This window comes from Rhinolophus hipposideros, assembly GCF_964194185.1.
Source record: "Rhinolophus hipposideros genome assembly, chromosome: 18".
In the NCBI taxonomy this organism is placed as follows: domain Eukaryota; kingdom Metazoa; phylum Chordata; class Mammalia; order Chiroptera; family Rhinolophidae; genus Rhinolophus; species Rhinolophus hipposideros.
In genome coordinates this window covers 647,073-671,349 of record NC_138064.1, presented here as the reverse complement: position 1 = coordinate 671,349, position 24,277 = coordinate 647,073, and the positions used below count along the sequence as shown (strand labels likewise).

At 54.7% G+C, this 24,277-nt stretch overlaps 1 protein-coding gene across 2 annotated transcripts in view; it reads right to left on the bottom strand.

Annotated features, from left to right (window-relative positions):
- Positions 1-4,536: 4,536 nt before the first annotated feature.
- Positions 4,537-24,277, bottom strand: part of ADCY1 (adenylate cyclase 1) — a 57,095-nt gene continuing 37,354 nt past the window's right edge. The window contains exons 15-20 of one of the 2 annotated variants that reach the window (XM_081080111.1): positions 19,079-19,195; positions 18,301-18,447; positions 17,604-17,702; positions 12,648-12,762; positions 11,684-11,808; positions 4,537-10,404 (exon numbers count right to left, since the gene is read on the bottom strand). In XM_081080111.1, the coding sequence (XP_080936237.1) occupies positions 10,066-10,404; positions 11,684-11,808; positions 12,648-12,762; positions 17,604-17,702; positions 18,301-18,447; positions 19,079-19,195 (942 nt within the window). In that variant the 3' untranslated portion in view covers positions 4,537-10,065. Of the gene's footprint in view, positions 10,405-11,683; positions 11,809-12,647; positions 12,763-17,603; positions 17,722-18,300; positions 18,448-19,078; positions 19,196-24,277 lie in introns of those variants that run through there. The other variant, XR_013995374.1, reaches the window with a different exon arrangement.

Here is a 24,277-nt window from a genome sequence, read left to right as displayed (position 1 = left end):
TTATTGGGGACAGTGTGTTTTCCAGGGCCCATCAGATCCAAGTCGTCCTTAAGTCCTAGTTGCAGGGGGCACAGCAATCCAATGGGCAACCTTGTTGTTGAGAGCTCACACTCTAACCAACTGAGCCATCCGGCCGCCCCTTCTAGAACGTCTTTAGATTCTTACTTTCCTTCTACCCAAAACATGGAGCTCCTTATCAGGATATTTTTAAAAGTTTGCAGGTAGAAAACAGTGAAAGGTCCTTGCATGTTCCTCCATTAGGGGGATGGTTTTTTCTCAAGTATTAGGAAGAGTAGCCCCTTTTATCTTTCATTGTGGTTTGTCTTTTCTCACTTAGTATATCATCTTTTGTTGTGTTTTTTTTTTTTTTTGCTTTGTAGACGTTTTCTTTTTTTAATTACATTTAGTTTAGCTTTTTCTTTTCTTCTATGGCCTCTGTGTTGTGCGTTATCCTTAGAAAGCCTACTTCTGACAAGTCTTCAGAGGAATAACCAGTATTTCCTCCCAGAACTTTTATGCTTTTGGTTTTTTTTTACATTTAAACCTTATATCCAGTTGAAATTTATCTTGTTGAATGATGTGATGTGAGAGTTTTTAATTCTCTTTTTTCCGAGTAATCTATGAATTTTTAAAGAGCATAATATTCAACCCCTGGTAACTCACTTTAGGGAAAGGCCTGAGGTGGGGCTGTGGCTTTGCTATTGTTCTGGGGGTTTTCCAAATGACCAACCAGTCAGAACAACGTGAAATGAGAGAGAAAACACTGTTCCCTACTCGTCTGAAATCCCCCACTTTCCCCTATGATATCCCAGCGAGTGTTTGGATCATCTATTCTGTTATAAAACAACACTGAATTGTTTCATCTGTAAGCTTTCATTATGTTACAATATTATTTCATCAAAGAATACATCAAATCACCAATATGTCATTATTGGTTCTTAGTGCACTTCATTCGTAGGTGAGTAAAAAGCAGGTTCTGTTAGGAACACAAGAAAATATGCTTGTGTTCCCTCATGTGTATGTGACTTCTGATGGTGGGTCCCGGACATGCCGGCCTCCACACCACACTGGAGAGGGCAGGTTGAGTGTCCCCGACACTCAACCTGCCCAACATGACTTATGTCCCAAAACCTGCAGTGTTTTCAACACGTTTGCTTTATTATGTTGAGTTTAAATGTTAAGATGATTTCATTGACAACACTTGGCACTTTTTTTCCTCAAAAATAATATTTTTACCTGAAAGCAACCATTTCCTGATCCCATCCTTAACAACACATTTTTGACTGGCGCTTAAAGTTTTCATCCCCAAAAAAGACGAAACTAATAAAAAGGCAGGCGTAGCGTCCGTGTCCAGTCTGACGCTGGGCCTGGTCTGGGTGCTGCCTGCCCTCCCTGGGGCCATGGGGGTCGCTCCTAGAGGATAGAGTGCCCGCTAGGCTCAGGGACCATCCCTGGCCTCCTCTGGAAGCCACCTCTGTGTGTCCTGACAGGTTTCCAGCTGGAGCTCCTCCGAGGACGAGGGCCCCCCTTCAGTGCCAAGATGGCCATCGTCAGGGCCGGTCCCCAAGCACAGCACCCCGGAGGAAGGCTCCCTTCCCTGGCGCAGGAGGCCACCGGGCTGTGTCCCCTACCACTGGGGAGGGGACCCTGCTGATGGGTCACCGCTGCCTTCACGCTCTTCCCGGGTCCTATCATCCTCCCTCAGAAAAAAACGGCTTTCTACTATCTGGGCCTCTGAGGAGTCCAGTGGGCAACTAGGGCCCGACTCGGACCCCCAGATTCCTGAGGAAGAACCACCTGTGCCAGCCTCGGTCACCCGACAACAGCAGCAGTGGCAGGAAGAGTCCCCAAAGAGCTGGCCCAGAAACGTGGGGTTTCCTGGGATCCAGAACACGGCCAGGAAGAGGTCTCGGAACCCCAAGAAGTTGGCTGCTGTGGTAGGCCCCCACCCAATGCTGCCCCAACCCCAGGAGGTGTCCTGTGACAGCTGGGAGCAAAGTCTCCGCCCTTCCATCCCTGAGGGCATGGTGAGGTCACAGGCTGGACAAGGCTAGAGGCCGGCCCCTCTCTGGGGTCCCAGTGCTCCCAGGTGGAGTATCTTTGCTTGTGCAGTTAAAACCTGTGCACCTGTTCCCATTGCTCCCTAAAATCCTGGGTGTACCGTGTAGACTGTCCCATGTTCCAGAGACGAGGCAGGATGGGTGGGAGTCCAGGAAAGCTGCTCACTCTCATGTCCCCTGCAACCACTGCGGCCTCCTCTCTGCTCTAGCTGGTGCCCGAGGGTCCCAGTGTCGTGGTCAGTCAGCAGGAGGGTCCCGGGGCCCTCAGCCTCCTGATGACCTCCCCAGTGACCTCTCTGTGTCCCGGTCAGAACCAGCTCCTCGGAGCCTGACCCCACCTGTCCCCACCTGTCCCCACAGCAAGCCTCGGCCCGCTGGGTGGTTGCTGGCTCTGTCATGGGGTCACGGTGCCCGGCTCATGCAGGGGGGCAGTGCAGGCCGGCCGGGGCAGTCTGGCTCATGGCGCAGATGGTGTCCGCAGCCTGGGATGGGCATCGCTGAGCCTACGTGGCTGGTCCCCAGCAAGGCCAGTGACCCTGCAGAGTGTTCTCAGAGAGCCTGTTCCTCCCCCAGATGGAGCGAGTGCGGCAGTGGGAGGCCCGCCAACTTCAGAGCATTGAGGAGGCCACCCAGCATGAACTCACTGTAGAGGATGACTGAGACACGCAGGTGCGCTCGGGACCCCTCCCCCCCCGCCTGACTGGCTCGGCCGTCCATCCGTCCACCAGTCTGTAAACCCCATGCCCTCCTCGGGACTTGCCCCAGGTCTCCTTCACTGGCACCCCCTCCCTGTGTTGTACCTGTCAGGCCGGGTGGGGTGGGTAACTGGTAACGGAGCTTTGTGTTCAGCACAAGTGTGGCGCTGAGAGGCGTCAGGTGCGGTGCCGGTGCCCAGATGAGGCTGCAGCTCCGCGTGTCCCTGCTTCCAGCATCTGGACGAGCCTTAGATGCTGCAATGACGTTTGGCAGAGAAGGACCTGGAGCTCAGCCACCCACCGGCCTGGCCAAGGCTGAGGCGTCCCACTCATGGGCTCAGAACGCCACCCAAGGAAAGGCTGGAACCAGGGCTCTCTCCTGAGGGGCCTCTGGGATCTGTGGGCACTGGTTTTGTTTGTTTAGTTGGGGACAGAGGAATTTAACTTCCTGCCCCATCCCTCTCCAGCACTGAGCTGAGGGTCCCACGAAAGGGACTCAGGTCCTATGAGCTTCACACTGAGGAAGAAGAAACGGGCACCCAGCGCACTTTAGTTACACAGAAACCAGCATCCAGTGCCCAGGTCGGCACCGCGACCATCTTCCTGAGGCCGACATACTCAGAGCCAGGCTTTACCTCGTAAAAGTTTCATCCCTACTTTATCTAAAATGGTCTGCTTTTCGTTCCTTCTAAAAAAACCAAAGAATGCTTATGTTTCCAGTCCCCTCCTGTGCCACCTCCTTGGCCCCTCGTCCAGCCTGAAGCAGGGCACCCCCAAGCAGCACCCGGAGACACTCAGAGTGTGTGGACACGGGACACGGTAGAGGGCAAGGGCTTGCTAGGCTCCGGGATGCAGGAGTGGGGGCAGCCCCGGCCAGACTTCTCCCTGGAAGTGCCACACCCTCTCCAGGGAGTGGGACAGGTGTAGGACAGGCTTCCCCCGAGGGTGGCATTAGGTGTGGCCAGTGGCAAACCCTCTCTGATCCCTCTGTTCAGGCTCCTTGGGGCACTTCTCTGCTAGGCCTGCCCTTGGCCTGCCAAACCCAGTTTTAGCCAACAATCCCGCTAAGCCTGCTGATGGCCCCAATCTCTCCCCCACTGTGAAGTCCAAGGCCCTGGCCTGGGTGTCTGACCAAGCCCCTCTCAGTAACTATGTTACAGCCCCCCACTCTGCCCAGGGGCTGACAATCCCAGCTGTCTTTGCTGTGTTGGGAGTGGGCTCCAATCTCCCCCATGTTGCACCAGCCTTGAGTGGACTTTTCCCTGTTCTCAACACATGTCCCATGAGTAATTTCCAGTGATGCGCTGGAGCTGGCAGCATGGTTAACTCCCGTCCCCACAGACAGGCCAGCCCCAGGACCCCTCCACCCACTAGGTCTGTGGGGGCACATGGCACATCAATAGGGAGTGAACCCCAGCTTGGATTATGGGACAACAAGATTTTTCCCTATTCTTTTAAAAAAGATTAAACTAGCAAGATAACTCAAAGTCAGGGGGAGACTGATCATGGGGTATTGCAAATTGTACAAATCACCTTCCCTTAGAATCTCTGGTTTAGGAGCAAAACTCAAGGGCCACAGTGTGTCACCACAGATCCACCTGTGACACATGGGCTTTCTCACAGGATGGCAGAGCCCAGCCAGGGCCCGAGAAGGATGGGGGCACATTTTAGGGAATCACAGAAAGTATCCTTCCCTGAAGGACAGTGAGTCAGCCAGGAGTGGCCTTAAAAACGGCCATAACCATTCGCTTTTCAATTAAAATGACAGAGTTTAGTCAAGCAATTTTTCTCCTTTTACTTTTGTTAAATAAGGTTCCAGAAAGTATAGTGCAAACACTCAGTAGAAAAACTGCGATTAAGAAATGTACATTCACATTTAACATTTCAGTCCATTCACTTTTTTAAAATAAAAATAGGACAAATTATTCAATTACTTGTCTCAATTTAACAATCTTGGAAAAGACTGGAAGGTACTCTACAGTGTCCAGTTGACATAAAAATAGACCCGTATTGATCATACAAATCTATCATGAGAAGTTACCGGTGAAATTGAGTTGTCATTCCGATCGTCATCTTGCTTTCGCACCTAAAGCATGCTCAGGGAACTCTCCCAGTGGAAGACCCATGTGCCACCCACTGTACCCCGTGGAGGGACAGCCCTACCAGCCAACACAGAGGGCTGAGGCCGCTACACACCTTTCTTATCAAGGACGGACAGTCCACGAGTGGACATGGGTTTACCCAAATGAGAATGGGATCTGCTGCTAAGAGGCTACATTCCGCTGTGTTTGCTTGTGCAAGGTGGTGCACAATCAGTGTCAGTGACAGACGGGGCTGGCAGGTGTGTGCAGGAGTTGCTCGGGCTCAGGCTGCAGGACCCGCCATGCCGGGGACGCTCTGCGGCCAGCCAGCAGATGGCCCGAGGCCGCCTGTCCTTCGGCTGTGCATGCTGCATGTCTTCAAACTAAATTTCACACAATTAGGGTCTTCATGGCATGCGACTCTGAGAGTGAATGGCTTATGTGTCGCAGTTTTTACAGGGACAGGGGCCAAACTGCTCAGCTCTGCAGGACGCCTGCTGGGAGTGTGGCTCTCCCCGTGTGTGCAAGGTGGCGGGGTTCCTCGGGGTTCCCAGGACAAGGGGATGGTCCCGAGACATGTGCTTCGTGCCCGGGGCCCGAGGCCCAAGGCTGCATGGGGGTTGCTGGTGGGAGGCAAGTAACAAGTTCTGGCTGTCCGTGTGCCAAGTGCCCCCTGCACACACGGGAGCCTGGACACAGCCACGAATGGCTGTCCTGCCGACTGCCCATACGTGGCTCACAAGCCCAAGAGGTTGGACAGATCTCCCCGGGGGTGACTCTAGGGTGCCCTTCACTTAAACATCAATTCTCAGTAAGTGACTGTTTTGGAAACCAACTCACCTGAAGTCTGAGCTGCCAGTTCTGGGGACTCAGGGCCCGAGCAGGGTCAGGGCACCCAATTCCCACCACCCATCGTAATCCCCAGTGAACCTGCTCTTGGCCGCCCTCCAATCCCCAGGGAAGAACACTGACAGCCTACACCAGGCCAGCAGGGTGACAATGACAGTGATGGCCGGTGGCTCTGACCAGGAGCCAGGAGTTAGGTTGGGTCCAGGTAAGTGGAGAAACACGTTCGGTTTGGGGGGCCCCATTCTCCCGTGTCTGATGTCAGAGGGGCTTCACAGAAAGATGGGACAACCACCATCTCGCCAAAGGAGAGCCTGTTAGACAGTGACAGGTTCCGCCGCGGGATATGGGTCACGACAGAAAGTGTGCCCGGACTCCGTAGGGACTTTCCAGGCCGAACATTTTACATCCTGCAGGATGAGTTGTTGAAGGACAGACAGGCTCAGGGAAGAGGACGACCCCCAGCGTGAGGTCCAGGTGAGGACATGCGTGCTGTCCTGTGCACACCCTGCCCTCCAGGCCCCTCAGCCTCAGGCCCGGGCTGCAACCCCTGCAGCCAAGGACACTGGCCCCAGCCCACCCGACTCAGGTGCGACTTGGTGGGTGTGGTGGGGGGCCGGGCCCATGGAGGTCGCACTGCCCTAGGCCCCCCACTGCCCTCTTTGCCAGCCGTGCACCCCGGGCTACAGCCTCTCCTCAGCCTGTGTTGCGTGAGCCCAGGAACGGTGGTGTCAGCGTCCTCGGGGGACATCTACCTCCTTGCTGTCCCCAACTCACGATGGCCGCCTGACAGACACGGGCCCCTGGCCCTGCCTGCCGACCTCTGGGCCTCGCCCCGCAGCCCCCAGCGGGTCCTGACTCTGATCTAAACGCAGCCCAGCTTTGGCCCCGGCAGGAACCTGCCGTCATCGTCACTTGCTGTGGGGCCCAGACTTTACACGGGAACCAGGCCGGCCGGCTCAGGCTCTCAGCAGGGACGTCCACAGGGGGCGAGGGACGTGCGGGGCCCAACCGCCCACCCGCACCACTCCTCATTGCTGCACCAAAGCAGTATTTTAAAACCAACAGCCTCTCAGAAGGCTGATGTCTTCTGGTTTTGCAGTTCTGTTTTTTTTTAATTGAAGCCATTAAAGGGGGGGCAGGTCCAGGGCGTCACTGCTTGGAGAGCCTACCGGTCCACACGGTGTCAGGACCAAAAGTACCAAGAGCAGCTCAGCCGCCCCATCCCAGGGCTGCTCAGGGACCTGCACCCGTGACAGGCACCTGCGTGCACAGTCAGCGCTGGCCGTACAGGACCCACCTCGGGACCCTGGGACACGCTGTGCAGAAGAGGGGTGCACGCTGGAAAGGAGATGGGTCCCCTGCCTGGCAGAAAACCTTAAGACAGGGCTGAGTGGTACCCCAGCCCTTCCTTCTGGAGCAGGAGTAAACGCAGGGCTCAGCGCTGCTTCCAGGGGGACGACGGGCGACCAGGTGCCCACATGTGATGTCTGAAGACTGGCGGGATCCCACCCGTGCCCAGAGCCCAGCAGCAGCCTGTGTACCACAGGAGATGGGCGCCTGGCCAGGAGCACAGCCCATGCACGTGCCATGCCCCCTGGACGACCTGAGACATGGGGATAAGTCACAGATGTGCCCAGAGCTGGGGTGCTCGCCTCCCTCCTTCCTCACCCGAGGACAACCTGGCAAGTGCTAAGGCAGGCCCTCTGCTTCCCGAGCCCGGGGCGCTGACAGCGAGCTCCCGGAGTGCGCTGCTCGAGCTGGGTCTGCAGGAAGGGCTGGGGGCCATGCGGGCAGCCCCACAGGGCCATCAATTCAGGCAGACTCGTCCCGTGACCTGTCTCTGAGCCAGCCCTGGACCAGACTTGTCTCTACAGTTTAGGTAAAGTTACTTATTGCTTCTAGGGACACCAGGTGTCCGGAAGCCCTGGTGGCTTTTGAGCCTGATGAACACCGCAGGCTCCGTGAGCTGGATGTGTGGGGATGTCTCCCTGCAGGACTCGGCACCGTGGAGAGAACCGGCCAGGGTCAGGGGTCTGTGGAAGTTCGGGCTGTGTTCTATGCTACTGAGGTTGGGCACAGGCACACAAGGGTCATGCAGGGTACATGGGTCACTGCGAAGGGCGGGTGTCACCCCGCAGGGCGCGACGCGTGAGGGGCACACGCATCGAGCTGAAGCGCACCCGTCACACAGGGTCCACTCGCTTCACTGCCGTAGGACTGGCGTGGTGTTTACAGAGCTTTCTAGTCAACCGCTTAGAGAATCCTGCTCAAAGGCTCCAACGTCTGGACGTGAATATCGTACAAGATGAAAAATAAATAAGGCAACACAACAAAGTCTTACCACAAATAAAAAGGACGTGCTTCGCACCAAACCCCAGGACTGCCGGCTCCCGGCCCGCGCCCCGGGAAGCAGGAGGGTTGCACCTGCTGGGGCTGGCTGGCGCTGTGGCACGGCCGTGGGCGGGCCCCTGGCGGCTGCCCGCCACCGGGGGGCATGTCTCCAGGCTTCGCACCACGGCTCTGTGGACCTGAGGTCCAGCCCTGCAGGGTGACGCCTGGTGGTGTCGGCTGGGCTGTCACCCCCACCTGCCTCCTCTCCCTGGGGCTGATGCCGAGTTCAGTGCCTAGGATTGTGGGGTAACGGCTGGGACACCCTCACCTTCTACCAGCAGCAGCCCCTCATCTTGGGGTCATCCTGACTGCCCTGCCTCCTTCCTCCTCTTCTAAGGGGACACGTGGTCATGCTGAGCCCCCAGATAGCAGGGTCCTCTCCCCAGCTTGCGGCCGTGCCCGTGACCCCCTCTGCAAAGCGCCCTTTGTCATGTGACAGCACACGCACAGCTCAGGCCCTGTACTGCCCACCCCCCTGCACCGCCCCACTGGTGGTGCGAGCTGGACCGGGACAAACGGGCAGGAAGGCCACACTCTCTCTGCTCCCCCTGAAGGAGTCACACTGTGTCTGCGGGTGGGGAGGAGAGGGCGGGAATTCGGCCGCCTTGTACTTCTCCACGGAGCAACGGCCAGAGCAGGTCCTCAGCGGGGGGACACCACAAAGCTCAAGGAGGAAAGGCCGTTACCTGCTGCCACCCCCACGGCAACACGGCTGGGTGGGGGTGAGCCCTCCCCAAGTAGGAGGCCACGTCTCACGCCCTCGCTGGGGATTCCAGGGACAGCACCAGCCTCTCACGGGACTCAGTCCAGAGGGAGCCTGTTCCTGCCGTGCACGAGGGCTCCCCAGGCCCCTTCGCCGAGTGGGTCTCAGCTGCAGCCCAGAGCCCTCCTGGAGCTGTGAGTCTGTGGACGGCCGTCCACGGCTGACTTGCCCCCAGATCCCGCCACCCTCCTCCCTGCACAGAGCTGAGCTGTCCACACACGTCCCTTCCCACTGTCCCTACCGGACCCGTCCCCAGCAGCACAAACAACGTTCCTCTTTCTCCACCTCCATGCGACGGTAGAGACATCCAGGAGAGGGTGGGGGGGCCCCAGACTTCCACAGAACTGCCTGCAGTCACGGTCCCTGCGGACTGGAGCGGGGACACAGATTTACAGCCAGAAACTAATTCCAAACACCACATCCCCGGCTGCTTCTGCCAGACACACCTCTTGTCAAGGAAGTTTCTCACGGCTGTGAGGGTCACTTGTTGTCAAAACCAACCAAGCCTTGCACTGTCCTTCTATGTATAGGAGCCCAAGATGCCACACTGGAAGGACTACATTGACTGACCAGCCAGTGACGGCAGAGTAGGGGCGCCGGGACCGTCAGGCGGGGCCGACCGGAGGTGCTGGTCACAATGCAGAGATGTGGCTGCAGGGTCCCCAAAATTCCAGAAGACCTGCCTCTGGCTCTTAGCAAAAAGCGGCTTTGGAGAAAAGTCCGCAGCCTCCACCATCCACGCGGTGGGGCTGAGACAGCTCAGTTGTCCCCAAACCATCCACGGCCTGGCCAGCTGTGGGCCTGGTCCCAGCCCTCATGGCCCTGCTGAGAGAGGCCTGACTCCCACTCCGGGCTCCAGCTGGCTGCCACCCAGGGCTGGAGCTGCCCATGTGGGACCCGCCACACTGGGCTGAGTGGGCTCCGTCTTAGGGTTCGCACGAGACCAGCCAGCCAGCCCTGGTGGGAGTTCTGAAAGTCCCGACCTCTTAGGCTGACCTGGCCACCCGGGCAGCCGGCTCCCTCAGCCACTGAGGGCAGGGTGGTGTGAAAAGCCTCATGTCCGTGCACACAGGGCTCCCCCTCCCCGAGTCACTGCCCAGCTGCTTCAGGTCCTGCCTGGACAGCACCCCTTCCCCAGCCCTTCTGTGCTGGCCGGGCTGGTCCTGCTGCGGTGACCGAGCCCCGAGAATTCTGCTCTGTGTCCCCAGTGGCCAGCATGGGCTCCACTAAGCCTCCTTCCCAGCTGCTCCGAGGGCCAGGTGCGGGCCCGGGGGCTGGGGGGTGAGCCCCGAGCCCTGCAGAGCCCCCAGCCCAGCTCCGACTGGGAGGCTGGCCATGGGGGGCAGCGGGGGGCGGCCTGCAGCCAGTCTGGTCTGGAGGCCAGTTCTCCCATAAGGACACATTTTCCGCTCCGAGTTCAGGAACCTGCTTTGAGAACCGTTTCCATCAGTCCTGCCTTCCAGGAAGTACGTCAGCATCTCGCCCTTGCCCTTGACGCTGACCTTGCCTCGGCACAGGAAGTGGTACGCACCCTGTCGCAGCAGCCGGTGGACTTCCTCTGTCACCTGCGGGGGAGAAAAGGGCGTCAGTCAGTAGCTGGGGCCTCTGCTCCTCCTGTGGTCACTCTGGTCACTCGCTGAGAAGGACGTGAACCTGTCGCGAGAACCCAGGGACTGGGAGGGGCCCCAAAGGGCCAAGCCTGGGAGTCCTGCCTGCCGTCGGCCCTAGACCAGCAGGAGAGGGCAGCGCTGACCACAGGGAGTGCCCAGAGTGGGAGGGGGCCTGGACGGGCCCCGCATAGGCCTTACCACAGGCTGGGGTGTGAGCTCTGTGGAACAGAGCACACCTGGCTCTTCAGCCAGGGCTCTCAGCACCCACAGGAACCCAAGACATCCCCAGGGGTCAGGGGCTGGCAGGCACCATCTATGCTGGGATGTGGACAGCAGAGAGCAGAACAACACCAGGCTGCCAGCCCGAAGCTGGCACGGAGCCCTCAGATCTAACATCCAGGGACCCATGGTGCCTCTGGGCCCAAGCCTAGGGCCACCAGAACAGAGAGTGGTGGGCATGTCCCCCAGAGAAAGCAGGGCATGACTTCAGGCCCCTGAGATTCAAGGTCCCAGTCAATATTTTAGCTAGAAGAATTCCTGCGTCACCAAGTAAGAAAAAATGACAAAAGACGCGAAAGTACTTTCTAACCAAGTTCTATAAACTGAAGAGACACGACTCCTTGCTCTGTCCTTGTTCTCATTGGAGCAGACCCCACGTGGTGGCATTTCTGGGATCGTCAGCCCACCCGGAGCCCAAGCCCCCACATCCTCAGGGCACGTCCTTCCTGCCAGCCAAGTTTGGCCACTGTCCCATCCCTCACTGGACAGTAAGTGCTTTTCCCCAAGGGACCTGGTCTGTCTTGCCAGGTCCTATCGCGGCTCCTAAAACACGTGCCAAGTCTTCAGTAAGCATTTCTCCAGCGAAAGACGCAGGAACAAATGGACGAAGGAATGGATGAGTAGTGAGGATGAATGTGACCTGCCACCCAGGGCAGCACGGAAAACAAAAACAACCCCAGAACATCAGGACCCGCTGGGCTCCTGGGGCCAGGGAACCTGCCGCTGGGTCTGAACGCACCGGGTGCCAACCCACTGGTGTGGACGGCAGAGGGAGGAGCAGACACTGCACCTACAGGAAGGCGAGCGGCTGTCACTGCCCTTCGTTCACCAAGTCTGCCAACTGGTGTGGCCGTTCGTCAGTGGGATCCTGGCTGCCTGCTGGCCCCTGGCCCCGTCACCCGAGTCTCCACCTGCAGGAGGGTGCCTGTGCCTGGGGCACTTGGACTGAACTGACCTGGATTCTGCCTGGGACCCCGGTGCTGTCCATCCGACTGGCCACATTGACCGTGTTTCCCCAGATGTCGTACTGCGGCCGGCGAGCCCCGATCACCCCGGCCACCACAGGCCCAACGTTGATGCCTGGAAGGTGACCACCATGTGGCATCAGCGGGATGCTTGCAGGGGAGGGCGCTGCCCCTTGCAGGATTGCGGATTCCTGGGGTCACCTAGCATGAGCCCTTTCCCAAAGCAGGACCCACTGCCTCCGTGTGTGGACGTGGCCCCCAGGCTGCACCGTCCTGAGCCCCAGAGCCCCATCTCCTGGGACCTCGCTGGGCTGAGCTGCCAGCAGGAAGGCTCAGCCCTCAGTCTGCAGCATCACCAGTGCCCTGAGGGCAGCTCCCTTTTCAAGTAAGAATAGTGGCTCCTCCCTGTCTCCCTGGATGGGACCCTGAGGCTATTTGAGGGAGCCCAGGACTACTCACAGCATTTCAGGGCACTCTGAAGGGGAATGAAGGCCCCTTCTCTTAGGGGGCTCCGGGTCGGCTGGCCAGGAGAGCCATGAGGTCCCTGGTCGCCAAGGGAAGGGAGCCCGGAGGTCAAGGACCTGCCTGCATTGCACAGCTGGGCTCCCACAGCCTCTCTCTGGGTGTCTACACCGAGGCCTGGGCTCTAGAATTTGGGGTCAGCTGGAATGAGCACTTGCCTCAGTTGAGTGTGGACTCAGGCATCTAAACGTCTCCACAACAACCGAGATTTGTCATGTGCTTCCTGAGCTGGACAATAGCCCTTCCAGGTCCTAAGGCACTGATGCCCAGCTTTCAGAGAGACCTGTCCCTGTGTTCCCAAGCTGTCGATCTAGGAGGTGTCACCCTCCCTCTGGGAAACCAGGGCTGGCCTGCTGACCCCTGCTCCTAGGGGGTGAGCCCAGGCCGCCTGCCCTTGGGGCCCAAGTGCCTCGAAGGCTGGGCGCCACATACCCACACGGAGCACGAAGTCGTTGTACGACTGGTAGTTGATCTCATCCAGGACGTCGAACATCTCGATGGCAAAATCCGCCAGCGTGCTGAGGTGGGAGGAGATGCACTTCTTAGCCTGGACATGAGCACACACAGGTCATTGTGTTTGGGGGTGCAGGGGCAAGGGGGCAGGGACACTCAGCGGGTGCTGCCTGGGGGGAAGGAGTACCAGCCTGTGCCCCTACTGGGATTGGGGAGTTCATCCCACATAAGGCAGCAGCCGGTGGACCGTGCCCAGCTCCCTGGACGGGGTTGGTTTTCTTCAGGGACCTGCAGGACCTACAGCTGCCCTGGGCATGAGGGTCGTCCCCTCAGACAGGAGGACACTGACACAGAGGCCGAGTGCTGCCTCCAGGGGCTGGACCCACCCCGAGGCTGACCTGCGGCAGGCAAGGGTCAGCCTGTGAGTGGAGACCAGAGGTCCCAGCTCGCGCTCACAATGTTGTCACGGGCCGTCATACACAAGTAAAACAAGGTCCGTGGAGGGTTCCATCAGGGAGCAGCTCCAGCTCTCCCTCCCTCCCTCACTGAGACCACATCTGTCCTCACTCCATGGCACTGAAAGGCCATGTCTTTCATGAAACGACAGCCATACATTTTCTTCTTTTTTAACGATATCAAGGTTTCTCATTTTCCTTTTTTAAGGGGTATTTTACTAATCCTCAAAGTTGGGGAACTAATGCTTTTTTCAAAAATTAACTGACAGTTTTGAGTTTGCAGACAAATTGAGTAGACAGTATGGAGAGCCCCCACCCACCCCACGCCCCGTCCCCACACAGCTGCCTCAATTGTTAACATCCTGATTTAGGGTATGACACATTTGTTACCTACACTGATTCTTATTAACTAGAGTCACAATTTACATTAGGGGTCACTCTATGTGTTATAAATTCTGTGGGTTTCGACAAATAGAGGATTTCACGTAGCCACGACTGCAGTATCATTGCTTGCACAGATTTTTCTCTCAGTCTGTGGATTGCCTGCTCATTATAGTATCTTCCACAGGGTAGAACTTTGAAATGTTCATTAGGTCCAGCTTACGGGTGTTTTGTTTCACGGGTCATGCATTTGGGGCTGCACCTCCCCACTGCTGCTCAGGGGTCCTCCGGAGAGGAGGCGTGTTGTCTTCCAGGTGCAGGTGATTATAGTCCTGCATTTTACATTTAGGTCAATGATCCACTTGGAGTTCATTTTTGTGAAGACTATAAACTCTGTTTACATTAAATATTTAAAGATATTAGGTTGGTGCAAAAGTAATTGCATTTTAAAAGGTTAAAAATTGCAAAAATCCCAATCACTTTTGCACCAGCCTAATAGACAGACAGCTAGACGACAGTAATAGACAGAAGAGATGATACCAGATAGATGATAACCAGGTGTTCCAGCACCGTTTGTTGAAAAGACCATCTTTGCTCCATTGACTTGCCTCTGCTCCTTTGTCAAAGGTCAGTGGGCTGTCCTTGTGGGGTCTGTTCCTGGGGCTCTGTTCTGTCCCCCTGGTCGGTTGGTCTTCTCCGTCCCCAGCACCACACTGTCTCGAGTCCCACAGCTTCATAGCCAGTCTGGACGTCGGCCGTGTCAGTACCCCGACTACGTTCTTCTCCTATATTGTGCTGGCTCTTCTGGGTCTTTTGCCTCCAGCTTTAGAATCAGTGTGTCGATAGTCTCAGTCACCTCCTGGGATTTTCATTGAGATGACATTGAATCTGTAGATAAGTGGGGAAAACTGACATCTTGACCATATTGAGCCTTCCTGTGAAGATACACAGACCCTCCTTACCTAGATCTTTTCCATCCAAATTTTAGTTCTCCTCACACAGATCTTGTATACATTTTTAGATTTTCATCTGGTGTTTAACTGGGGGGGGGGGGACTTATGTAAATAGTATTGTGTTTTTAATCTCGAATTCCACTTCTTCATTCCTGGTATATAGAAAAGCTATTGACTTTCGCATGTTAATCTTATATCCTGCAACCTTGCTGTAATTGCTTCTTAGTTCCAGAAGTTTTCTATCGTTGTTGATTCTTTTTTATTGTCTATATAGTTTTCCTTCTTTCTTCCCAGTCCATATACCTTTTATTTCTTTTCCTTGTCTTACTGTATTAATTAGGACTTCAGCATGAATGCTAAAGATGACTGGTGAGAAGGGCCATCCTTGCCTTGTTCCTGATCTTAGTAAGGGAAGGCATTTGTTTCTCATCATTAAGTATGATGCTAAACTACAGGCTTTTTGTAGATGTTCTTTATCAAGTTGAGGAAGCTTCCCTCTATTCCTAGAGATTACTGAGAGAGAGGTGTGTGTGTTTGTGTGTGTGCGAGTGTGAATCAGGAATAGATATATTGGATGTTGCCAAATGATTTTTCTACATAAATTGATATGATCATGATTTCTCCTTTTTATTCTGTTAACATGGTGAATTTCATTAATTCATTTTGAAACATTGAGCCAACTTTGCATATCTGGAGTAATTTCAACTTGTATGTGATGTGGAATTCTTTTCGTACATTGCTGGATTCAATTGGCTGATATTTATTAAGGGCTTATGTATTGAAATTCATGAGAAGTACTGGCCTGTAATTTTCCTTTCTTATAATTTATCTAGTTTTTATATTATTGTAAAGCTGGACTCATAGAATGAGTTAGGAACTATTTCTTCTACTTCCATATTCTGGAAGAGATTTTAGAGAATTGGTACAATTCCTTCCTTAAATGTTCAGTAGAATTCACCAGTGAACCCATCTGGGCCCAGAGCTTTCTGTTTTGGAAGACTATTAATCATTGATTCAATTTCTTTAATAGATATGGACCTATTATTTATTTCCCCTTGTGTGAGTTTTGGTAGATTGTATCTTTCAAGGAACTGGTCCATTTTCTGTAAGTTATCAAACTTGTGGGCATAGTTTATAATGTACCTTATTATCCTTTCAGTGACCATTGGTTCAGTAGAAATGCACTCTCTTTCATTTTTATTAGTAATTTGTGTTTTCTCTTTTTTTCTTTGTTACCATGGCTAGAGGTTATCAAAGAGCCAGCTTTTGGTTTCATTGGTTGTCTTTACTGCTTACCTGTTTTCAATCTCATCAATCTGTGCTCTAGTTTTATTATTTCTTTTCTTCTGCTTGCTTTAGTTTTATAGTGCTCTGCTTTCTCTAGTTTCCTAAGATGGAAGCTTACATTATCTGTTTTAGATTGTTCTTCTTTTCTAATATATGAACTCAATGATATAAATTTCCTTCTAAACACTGCTTTTGTTGCACCCCACAGATTTTGAAAATACACAAATTGTATTGTTATTTTCATTTTGTTCAAAATATTTTTAAATTTCTCTTGAGACTTCTTCGTTGATCCATATGTCACTTAGAAGTTTGTTGCTTAATCTCTAAATATTTTGTAATTTTCCAGTTATCTCCTGTTGTTGATTTCTGGTTTAATTCCATTTGGGCCTGAGGACATACTTTATATGATTTCAATTCTTTTAAACCTAAGTTGTGTTTTATGGCCCAGAGCTGGTCTATCTTGGTAAATGTCCCATGTGCACTTCAGAAGAAGCGCATTCTGCTGTTGTGGGATGAAGGTGTCTATAGTTGTCAGTCATATCTGGTGACGGATGATGCTGTTCTGTGCAACTGTCTTTACTGGCCTGGAGCTGGACCTGTCCATCGCTGACGGAGGGTGTTGGAGTCTCCGACTCGAACTGGATCCATCAATTTATCTTTGGGTTTCTACCAGCTTTTGCCCACATATTCTGAGGTTCTATTAACTGCATGCACATTAAAGACTGTTGTCAAAAAAAAAAAAAAAAAAAAAAAAAAAAAAAGACTGTTGTCTTGGAGAGGTGACTCCTTCATCTTTAGGCAATGACCCTTTATCTCCGTCTGCTAATTTCCCTTGATCTGATGTTTGCCTTGTCTGAAGTTAAGACAGCTACTTGAATTTTCTTTTATTAGTGCTAGCATGGTATCCCTTCCTACATCTTTTTATTTTTAATGTATCTCTGTGTGTCTTTATATTTAGAGTGTGTTTTTTGTGGGAAACCTATTTGAATCTTTTTTTAAGCCACTGTGTCAGTCTCCATCTTGTAAGTGGTGTATTTACCATTCATATTTAAAGTGATTATTTACCATTTGCAACATACTAGAGGGTATTAGGCTCAGTGAAATAATTCAAACAGAGAAAGACGAATACCATATGACCTCACTTATATGTGGAATCTAAAGAACAATATAAATGAAAAGAACAAAACAGAAATATTCACAAATACTGAGAATAAACTGATAGTTGCCAGACGGGAGGGGGTGGGGGCAGGGTGAAGGAGGTGAAAGGATTAGGAAGTACAAATTGGCAGTTACAAAACAGTGACTGGGATGTAAAGCACAGCACAGGGAATATGTCAATGATATGGTGATCAGTGGGCACTAGACTCATGGGGAGGTCACTTCGTAAATTACATAAATGTTTAACCACTGTGCTGTACACCTGAAACTGATAAAATATTGAATGTCAACTATAATTGAAAAATAAAACTTTTAAAATGTAAAAAAAACAAAAAGAAAAGATAACAAGGATTCATTTAATTCTAGAAGCAAGAAAAAACAGACAAAAACGTGGGACAGATAGAGCTCGATTAGTCTGCACGACATTCATAACCGTTTTCCACTTGCTGTATTTCTGCTTCACATCTGCCTCCCTTTTCCTGCCTATTTTTCTATGAGCACTTTCTCCTCACTTCTGCTTTGGGGCAGCGGACACCCCGTGGTGCTAGGCGGGCGGGAGGCCCCGGGGCTGGCCTCTGTGCGGACACTGTGTCTGGAGAGAGCTGGGCACCGACCAGACGGCCCACAGGCCGCCGCCCTCACCAGTGCGGGGGACCAAGGCCCTCAGCAGAGCTGCCGGCCCGGGCAGGGGGGACACTCACCGTGGCCCCGACCGTGGGCGCCAGCCCCACCGCGGCCATGTACGTGCTGCCTATGGTCTTGATCTTCTCCAGGTCCTTGTAAAAGTCCTTCTCCATGAGCTTCGTTTAAAACACAAAACTGTTCAACGTTACATAACATTTCAGACAAGTCACGACAGCGACAGGCCGCCTCAAGCCGCCGCAGAGAGGACGAGCGCAGGAGAAAGCAACGTCTTCTCTGCTGTGGGTGCCAGGCAAGGTCTGGGCAGAACTGAGAGGTGCAGAGCATGCCCTGTCCTCCAGCTCCCGGCTCCCGGGAGGAGAACGGGCCTCCGTGGGAAGGACGCAGCGCCGGAGGGCACGAGGAGACCACCACCCACCCACCATCCACCACCCACCCTGTAGGTGAGGCCACCCAGCCCGAGCCCGTATTTAAAAGACAGGGGATAGGTATCCTCGCCTGGCCTGCAGCCCAGTGCCCCCGCCACGCCCTGGCAGCCTTCCTCCCAGTCTTATGGCTAAGACCCCTCTTCAAATGTCACGACTGGTCTGCACCCCAACAGACAGAGGCCGTGTGCTTTCTCCCCATCCCTCCAAAGGGCACGTGATCCGGTGCTGGGCCCAGCTCAGGACTCGATTGGGAGAAGGTGCTGCCCAGCACCAGGACACCACCCCATCCCCCAGGGTGGGGACGGTGGGGACGGCGAGGCACCCTTACCTCATCGAAGTCGGCGATGATCTCGTTGAGGAGACGCAGGCATTCCACCCCCATGTTGTTGCCATCCAGCTCGATGTAGAAGTCATTGAAGTTGGGGATGGAGGCGAACATGACGCCCACCTGCGAGTACGACTGGTAGTAGAGGTCCTGGGGGTCAAAGGCCAGGTCAGCAACCACGCAGGGCTCAGAGGGCTTAGGGACCACCACAGGTCAGCCTGCACAGTGGGTGCAGAGCCCTGCGGCAGCTCCCTCCCACCCCCGTGTCGGAGACCAGGGGGCACAGAGGGAGGGCTCTGCCTGGCCCAAGGCCCAGCCAGAGGGAAATGAGTCCTGGGAGCTATTTCAGGCCAAGCCAGGCAAGCTGACTTCCAGCCCAGCTCTTCCTTTGTGAGCCAGCGCTGCCAGCCCTGTTCTGTGTCCTGTCCTGGGCAGCTGCGACCACAGGAGGCTCTGACCAGCCCAGCCCACATTCGCCCAGGTTACTGAAGCAGCCATCCTTCCTCCTGCGGACGATGGCACTATGCTTTCTCACGGGGGCAAATGGAGGACACCCCTCTGGCATGCCTCGTGTGTCCCAGGAGTGTGGCTCAGACACTCCCTGCCCCTGGGGGTGGGAGAGGGGCCCCCTCAACGTCAGTGTGACTGAGGGCTCAGAGATGGCCATGCTTTGTGACTTTAAACAGAGAAGTGATGGGAGGGCGACCCCATCGGACCCCCAGCTGGGACCTGGGACCCCACCCCAGCAGCCCACCTGTCAGCGCCCATGCGGCCTGCTCACCATGTTCCGGGGGTTGGACATGAGGAAGTGCTGGGCCACGTGAGCCGGCAGGAGGTTGAAGAGAATCCTTCTGTTGTCCAGCTTCACTCTCTCCATGTCGTCTCGCTCCTCCTCTGCCTGCGAGGGTATAGCCTGCGTGAGACTCACTGACACCCCCACATGACAAGATGCTCTCCCCGACCAGACTCTAAACCGTCTTCCCAACCAGACCATGACTCTGGGGCATCCCTGCTCAGCCAGTGCAGCCAGTCCTCCGCCCCTGACATCTGAGCCCCCTCTAGGTGACATGGGACCACCAGGCCTGACCTCCGCAAGAATCCCGTTAGGTCGGTTTGGCCAGAAACCCCCGTGACTTCTCCCCATCTTCTGGCCCCCACCTGCTCCTCGGCTAACCCCCCACTTATCCTGCATATTTGGGGCTGAGCCCTGTCCCTCTTCCCAGGGCATTGGCCCCCAACTGTCCTGAACGTCAGCCTCACCACCTTTAACAAGTAAGAAACCAACGTCCACTTGACACCTTTACTGAAGTTATGGACATATGCTTTCCCATCCCCCAAACCAAACTGCCAAGGCGCTGATGGTCTACACCAAGTTCTTCCCCACCCCCACCAGGCACAGGACGATCCAGAAGATCCACAACTTCCTGGATAATTCACCACCCGATATGATGGAACTTTCAAAGGACAGACAATGAGTCTGCCACTTCCAGAGTCTACCCCCAGCCACCTTCTGGGGACCAGATGTCTGCAGCAGCCATTTCCCAGGCACAAGCCCACTATCAGGTCACACCGCCCCCCATGTCACCCCCAATGTGCCCCAGAGCACTGAGGTGCTGCCACCTGCCCCGCTCACGGGAATGCCTAAAGCCGCCCTGCCCAAGCTCCCACTTCCCTGGGCACAGACACAAGCAGAAAGCTGTGGGGACCTGACTGGGCAGACCCAGCACCCAAGGAGCTCAGCCAGGCACCAGCTCCCAGGACCAGGTCCAACGAGGGGGACACGGCAGAGCAGCTGGCGGGCACAGCAAGTCCCAGCTGTGGACCTTTGCCCCTGGGCCGGCAGAGAGGAAAGCAGCCGAACACCACGGCCCTGCCCATCGGCCACCATGACTGCACCAAGGGCACTACTGGCAAAGTGCCAACAGCAGCCAGTGGCCAGGCACCAGCCCTCAGTGACAGAAGCCTCAGGGTCGCATGGACACAGCTGGGCTCCCCACCTGGCACAGAGCCCGACCCGCGACAGGAGCTCAGCTTGGGGGACATCTCCAGGTGGGCGGCAGCATGACGGGCACCACACTCCTGAACATGAGTCGTACGTGGTGCCTCAGTGACGGGCTGCAACCGGGCCATCAGCAGCTAAGTCCTGAAGGCCACTCCTTGGTTGGTGTCACCTGCCCAGGTGACATGCTCCAGTTTCCTCTTCATAAAATGGGTGTAAAGTACCCATTTTTAAAGACAGCGTTCCTGTTTATGAAGGGGGTAGAAGAGCACATGCTGCCTAGCAGGCCAGGAAGTGTCGCCTCTGTGATGTCACTGCCGTACAGCTGAGCTGGTCAGTTACGTGCTGCTGGATTTCACATGGTGATCCTGCCAGTTAAAGGCAAGACGACGGATTTGCAGAGGTCACCATGGGCACAGGAGCCCGGCACGCGTATGCCCTTGGCCACAGGGGACGGTGAGGTGAGGCTACAACCAGCAGGCGAGGCAGCCTACAGCCCCCCAGGCCTCCTTCTGGGCGTTTCCAAGGAAAACAGCCCCGTGACACAGTTATCAAGGAGACTGACCACATGACCTGCTTCCTCCTGCTCCTGAAAGCAGGTAGGCAGGCGGCAGGTGAGGACAAGAGAAGGAACCAGGAGCTACGCAGCCTGCGGCTAGGAGCGCGGGCGCTGCAGACAGGAGCCCTCGGCGTGGGCAAGTCTGAGCGGGGCCAGTGGACCCCCCGGAAGGACCAGAGGGGAAAGAAAAGGCTCTGAGTGGAACTGGGAACCGTCCCCAAGACAGGCGTGACCAGTCACCTACGACCACGTGTGCACAACACACAAAAGAAAGGGTTTTGAAAGATGAGATGAAGAGGAAGTAAGTAACGTTTTTAAAAGAACACTTTATTAATGGCATAGTTTGCTCTTAACAAAAAGTCACTGTTAATGTTAATATTTTAATGAAAGCAGTGTAGGTGAGCGTGCTTCAACTTCTTAAAAGAATCTTGCTCTGTTGCTTTGTGATGAGAAGCCTTGGTTCCAAGTTCAGTCTATTTCAATTTATTTACAATTTGCTCAGATTTGTGGGCTATCAGATTAGTGTCTTCCTAAATCATCATCTATTTTTTAATCCATTCACGGATACAAAAGTTTTTGTTGAAATTTGACTGGTAAGTGTCCATCTTCTTATGAACCAAGCAGAGGAACTTGTATAATTGTCACCCTTGTCCTCAGTTTTGCTTTCCACAGTTTCAGCTACCCACGGTCAACTACAGTCCAAAAATATTAAATGGAAACTTCTAGAAATAAACAATTCGTAAGTTTCACATTGTGCGCCGTTCTGAATGGTGTGATGACACTTGACCTGTCCTGCTCCGTCCTGCCTGAAACGTGAATTGTCCCTTTGTGCAGCGTCTCCACACTGTTCGTCACGTGGCAGCCGGCTCGGTGATCAGATCGACTGTCACGGTGTCACGGTACTTGTGTTCAAGTAACTTATTTTACTGAATAATGGCCCCAAAGTGCAAGAGCAGTGATGCTGGAGTTTCGGAAACGCCAACGAGAAGCCCTGAGGTGCTTCCTGCGACAAGGTTGTGTGTAGAAGAATGGCGCTGTGGCTTGTGTGGGGACCGCCCCCACCCCAGGACCGTGCTACTGTCACAGGTGAGTGGAGGGGGCGCCAGCCACTAGCTTGGCTGCAGCACCAGAACTCCGTGTCTATGCCAGCCCTCCCTCTGAACGCAGATAACAGCGGCTGCACAGCCACCCTCAGAATGAGCATTCATTGGTACAGAAATAGTGGTTTTATTATTATCAAAATGACAACTGATGCCGTGATTACCTACTGAGTCCAGAGAGAAAAATCGCACTGGAACAGAAGCGTTCTGATGGTTAAAGGCCAGGAGGCTAAGGAAGTCATCTGGAGCGAAAAGCCTGTCTGTTTATGTAGGTTTGGACAACCAGCCTGGTCTCAATAAATAATTAACCCATGAGTCTTTGGCCTGGCAATTTTGCAATGGTTTGAGGACTCTGATATCTACACAACATACTTAACTATCCAAGGGCAAAAACGCAAAGCCTAGAAACGTCCTTGTTTTGTTGGATTTACTGGAAAGTGAGGGAGCACTTCTTGTGACATATCCTTGGAAAATTATGTCATGCATGTTGTGTAGGAGTCCTCTCCTGGGACACACAGAGTCCCTCTCCTGCACTGAATCCCTGACAGCCTCTCAGTGGGACCGGTGGGGCGCATGGTGTCACTGGAGGGGAACCCCAGGGCAGCACTGGTCACCTATTATGTTTAATGACATTTAAAGGAACACCAACATCAGAAAAGCTCTTGCCAACACAGATGAGAGAAAATGCCTGCCCTGGGGCGTCCCCAGCTGGAAGAGCCATCAGCCAGGGCCTCAGTGCTGCTCTATCAGTGTGAGGACCAGAGCAGAGCGGACGCCCAGCCCACACGTTGGAGCCCGAGCCTCACACACCCCCAGCCCTCAGGCCGGTCCAGGTCTTCCCTGCTTACCCATTCTTCTCAGGCTCTGAGTAGCTATTCATAAATGAAAGACTGGAAACCAGAGGAGCCAGCTGACGGTGGGTAGACACATGTCAGGGAGCAGCCAGCCCAGTCACCCTGGAGAGCTGGCCAGAGCCACACAAGACCAAGTTCAGGGCACAGCCTGCCACGAAGACACCACTCTCCATGGCCCGGCATGGCCCAGCAGCTGGCCTGCTGTGTGTGCCGGCATCTGCTCTGACCCAGCCCACTGGGAGGGAGGACGCTACCAACAGGCCCCTGGCCGCTGCTTCCTGTTGGGCTTGGCCAGTGGGCAATGAGGGAGGATAGTATGCTGGGCCCCTGCTGGCATGGTCCCTTTGGGCTGGCTGTGTCCCTTGGCTGAAGGTCGTGAATCCTGTCTGGTGGCCCTCCCAGTCCCCGGCTCTGGGATCCACTGCCCCTGCCCTCGAGGCCTGGGGTAGGGACCCTCCACTGTGGTGCCCAGGGCACCCACCAACCTGGGGTTGTCTCACACCTGCCCTGTCTTTCAGATGGCCCAAGCACCATCAGCTCTCGACCTCACCTGCCTGGAGTATGCTCTCTGCCCTCTGCCAGACTGAGTCATTCGTCTCTGAGGCCACTCCCCCTCTACCACAGCCCCTCCCCCGATGGCCAGCCCTGCCTGGGCTCCACAGAGCCACTGCCAAGGTGCCCTCTTGGTGGCCCTGTGACCCTGCAGGTGGTCCCCCCATGGTCCCCTACCTGCCACTGCCAGGCTGCCTTCTGGACATGGCAATGAGATCATACCATCCTGCCCATGGAGGACGGAGGCCTTGGGGCCACGCCTCTGCGTTGGCTCTGAGCCTTCCGTGGTCCCCACCACCCTTCCCACCTGGAGTCTCTTCGAAGACCCTTCCTGCTGCCATTTGTCTCATCCCCTCAACAACAGCTCTTCATCCTCCAATGGTCCTCATATATCCAGGGGGTCTGGGAAGCACAGGCTCTCCCCAGAACGCTGGGGGGGCTTCACGGGACTGTGATGGGCCTGAGTCCCTCAAGGAGAGGGGATAAGCCAGCAGCAGCTGTGTCCCACATGCAAGCCCACACCAGGGCACCCCGTCTGCAGCAGGAAAGGCCCGTGCTGTCCAGAGAGCCCGTCTGGGTATCCCCGCCCCAAGGGGAGGAGCCAAGGGGCTCAGGTCTCCAGCCCACCTGGGATCCAGAATCCAGATGTGGGTGGACACGTTGGGCTGCAAGCCCTTAGGACCAGGGCTCCCCGGGCCACCACACAGCCTGGGCAGGACCTGGAACTGCACGTGGGCTACAGCAAGTGCACAGGGCAAACCCATGGAGGCCATCACCTGCCTCCGGGGGGTGAGGGCCCAGGGGCAGCTCCCACGTCCACTGCCTCTCAGCCCCTTCATGCCTCTTGTGTCAGAATTTCTCAGGGGACACATTAGAACATAGATTCCAGTCCCTACCTGCAGACCTACTACACCCA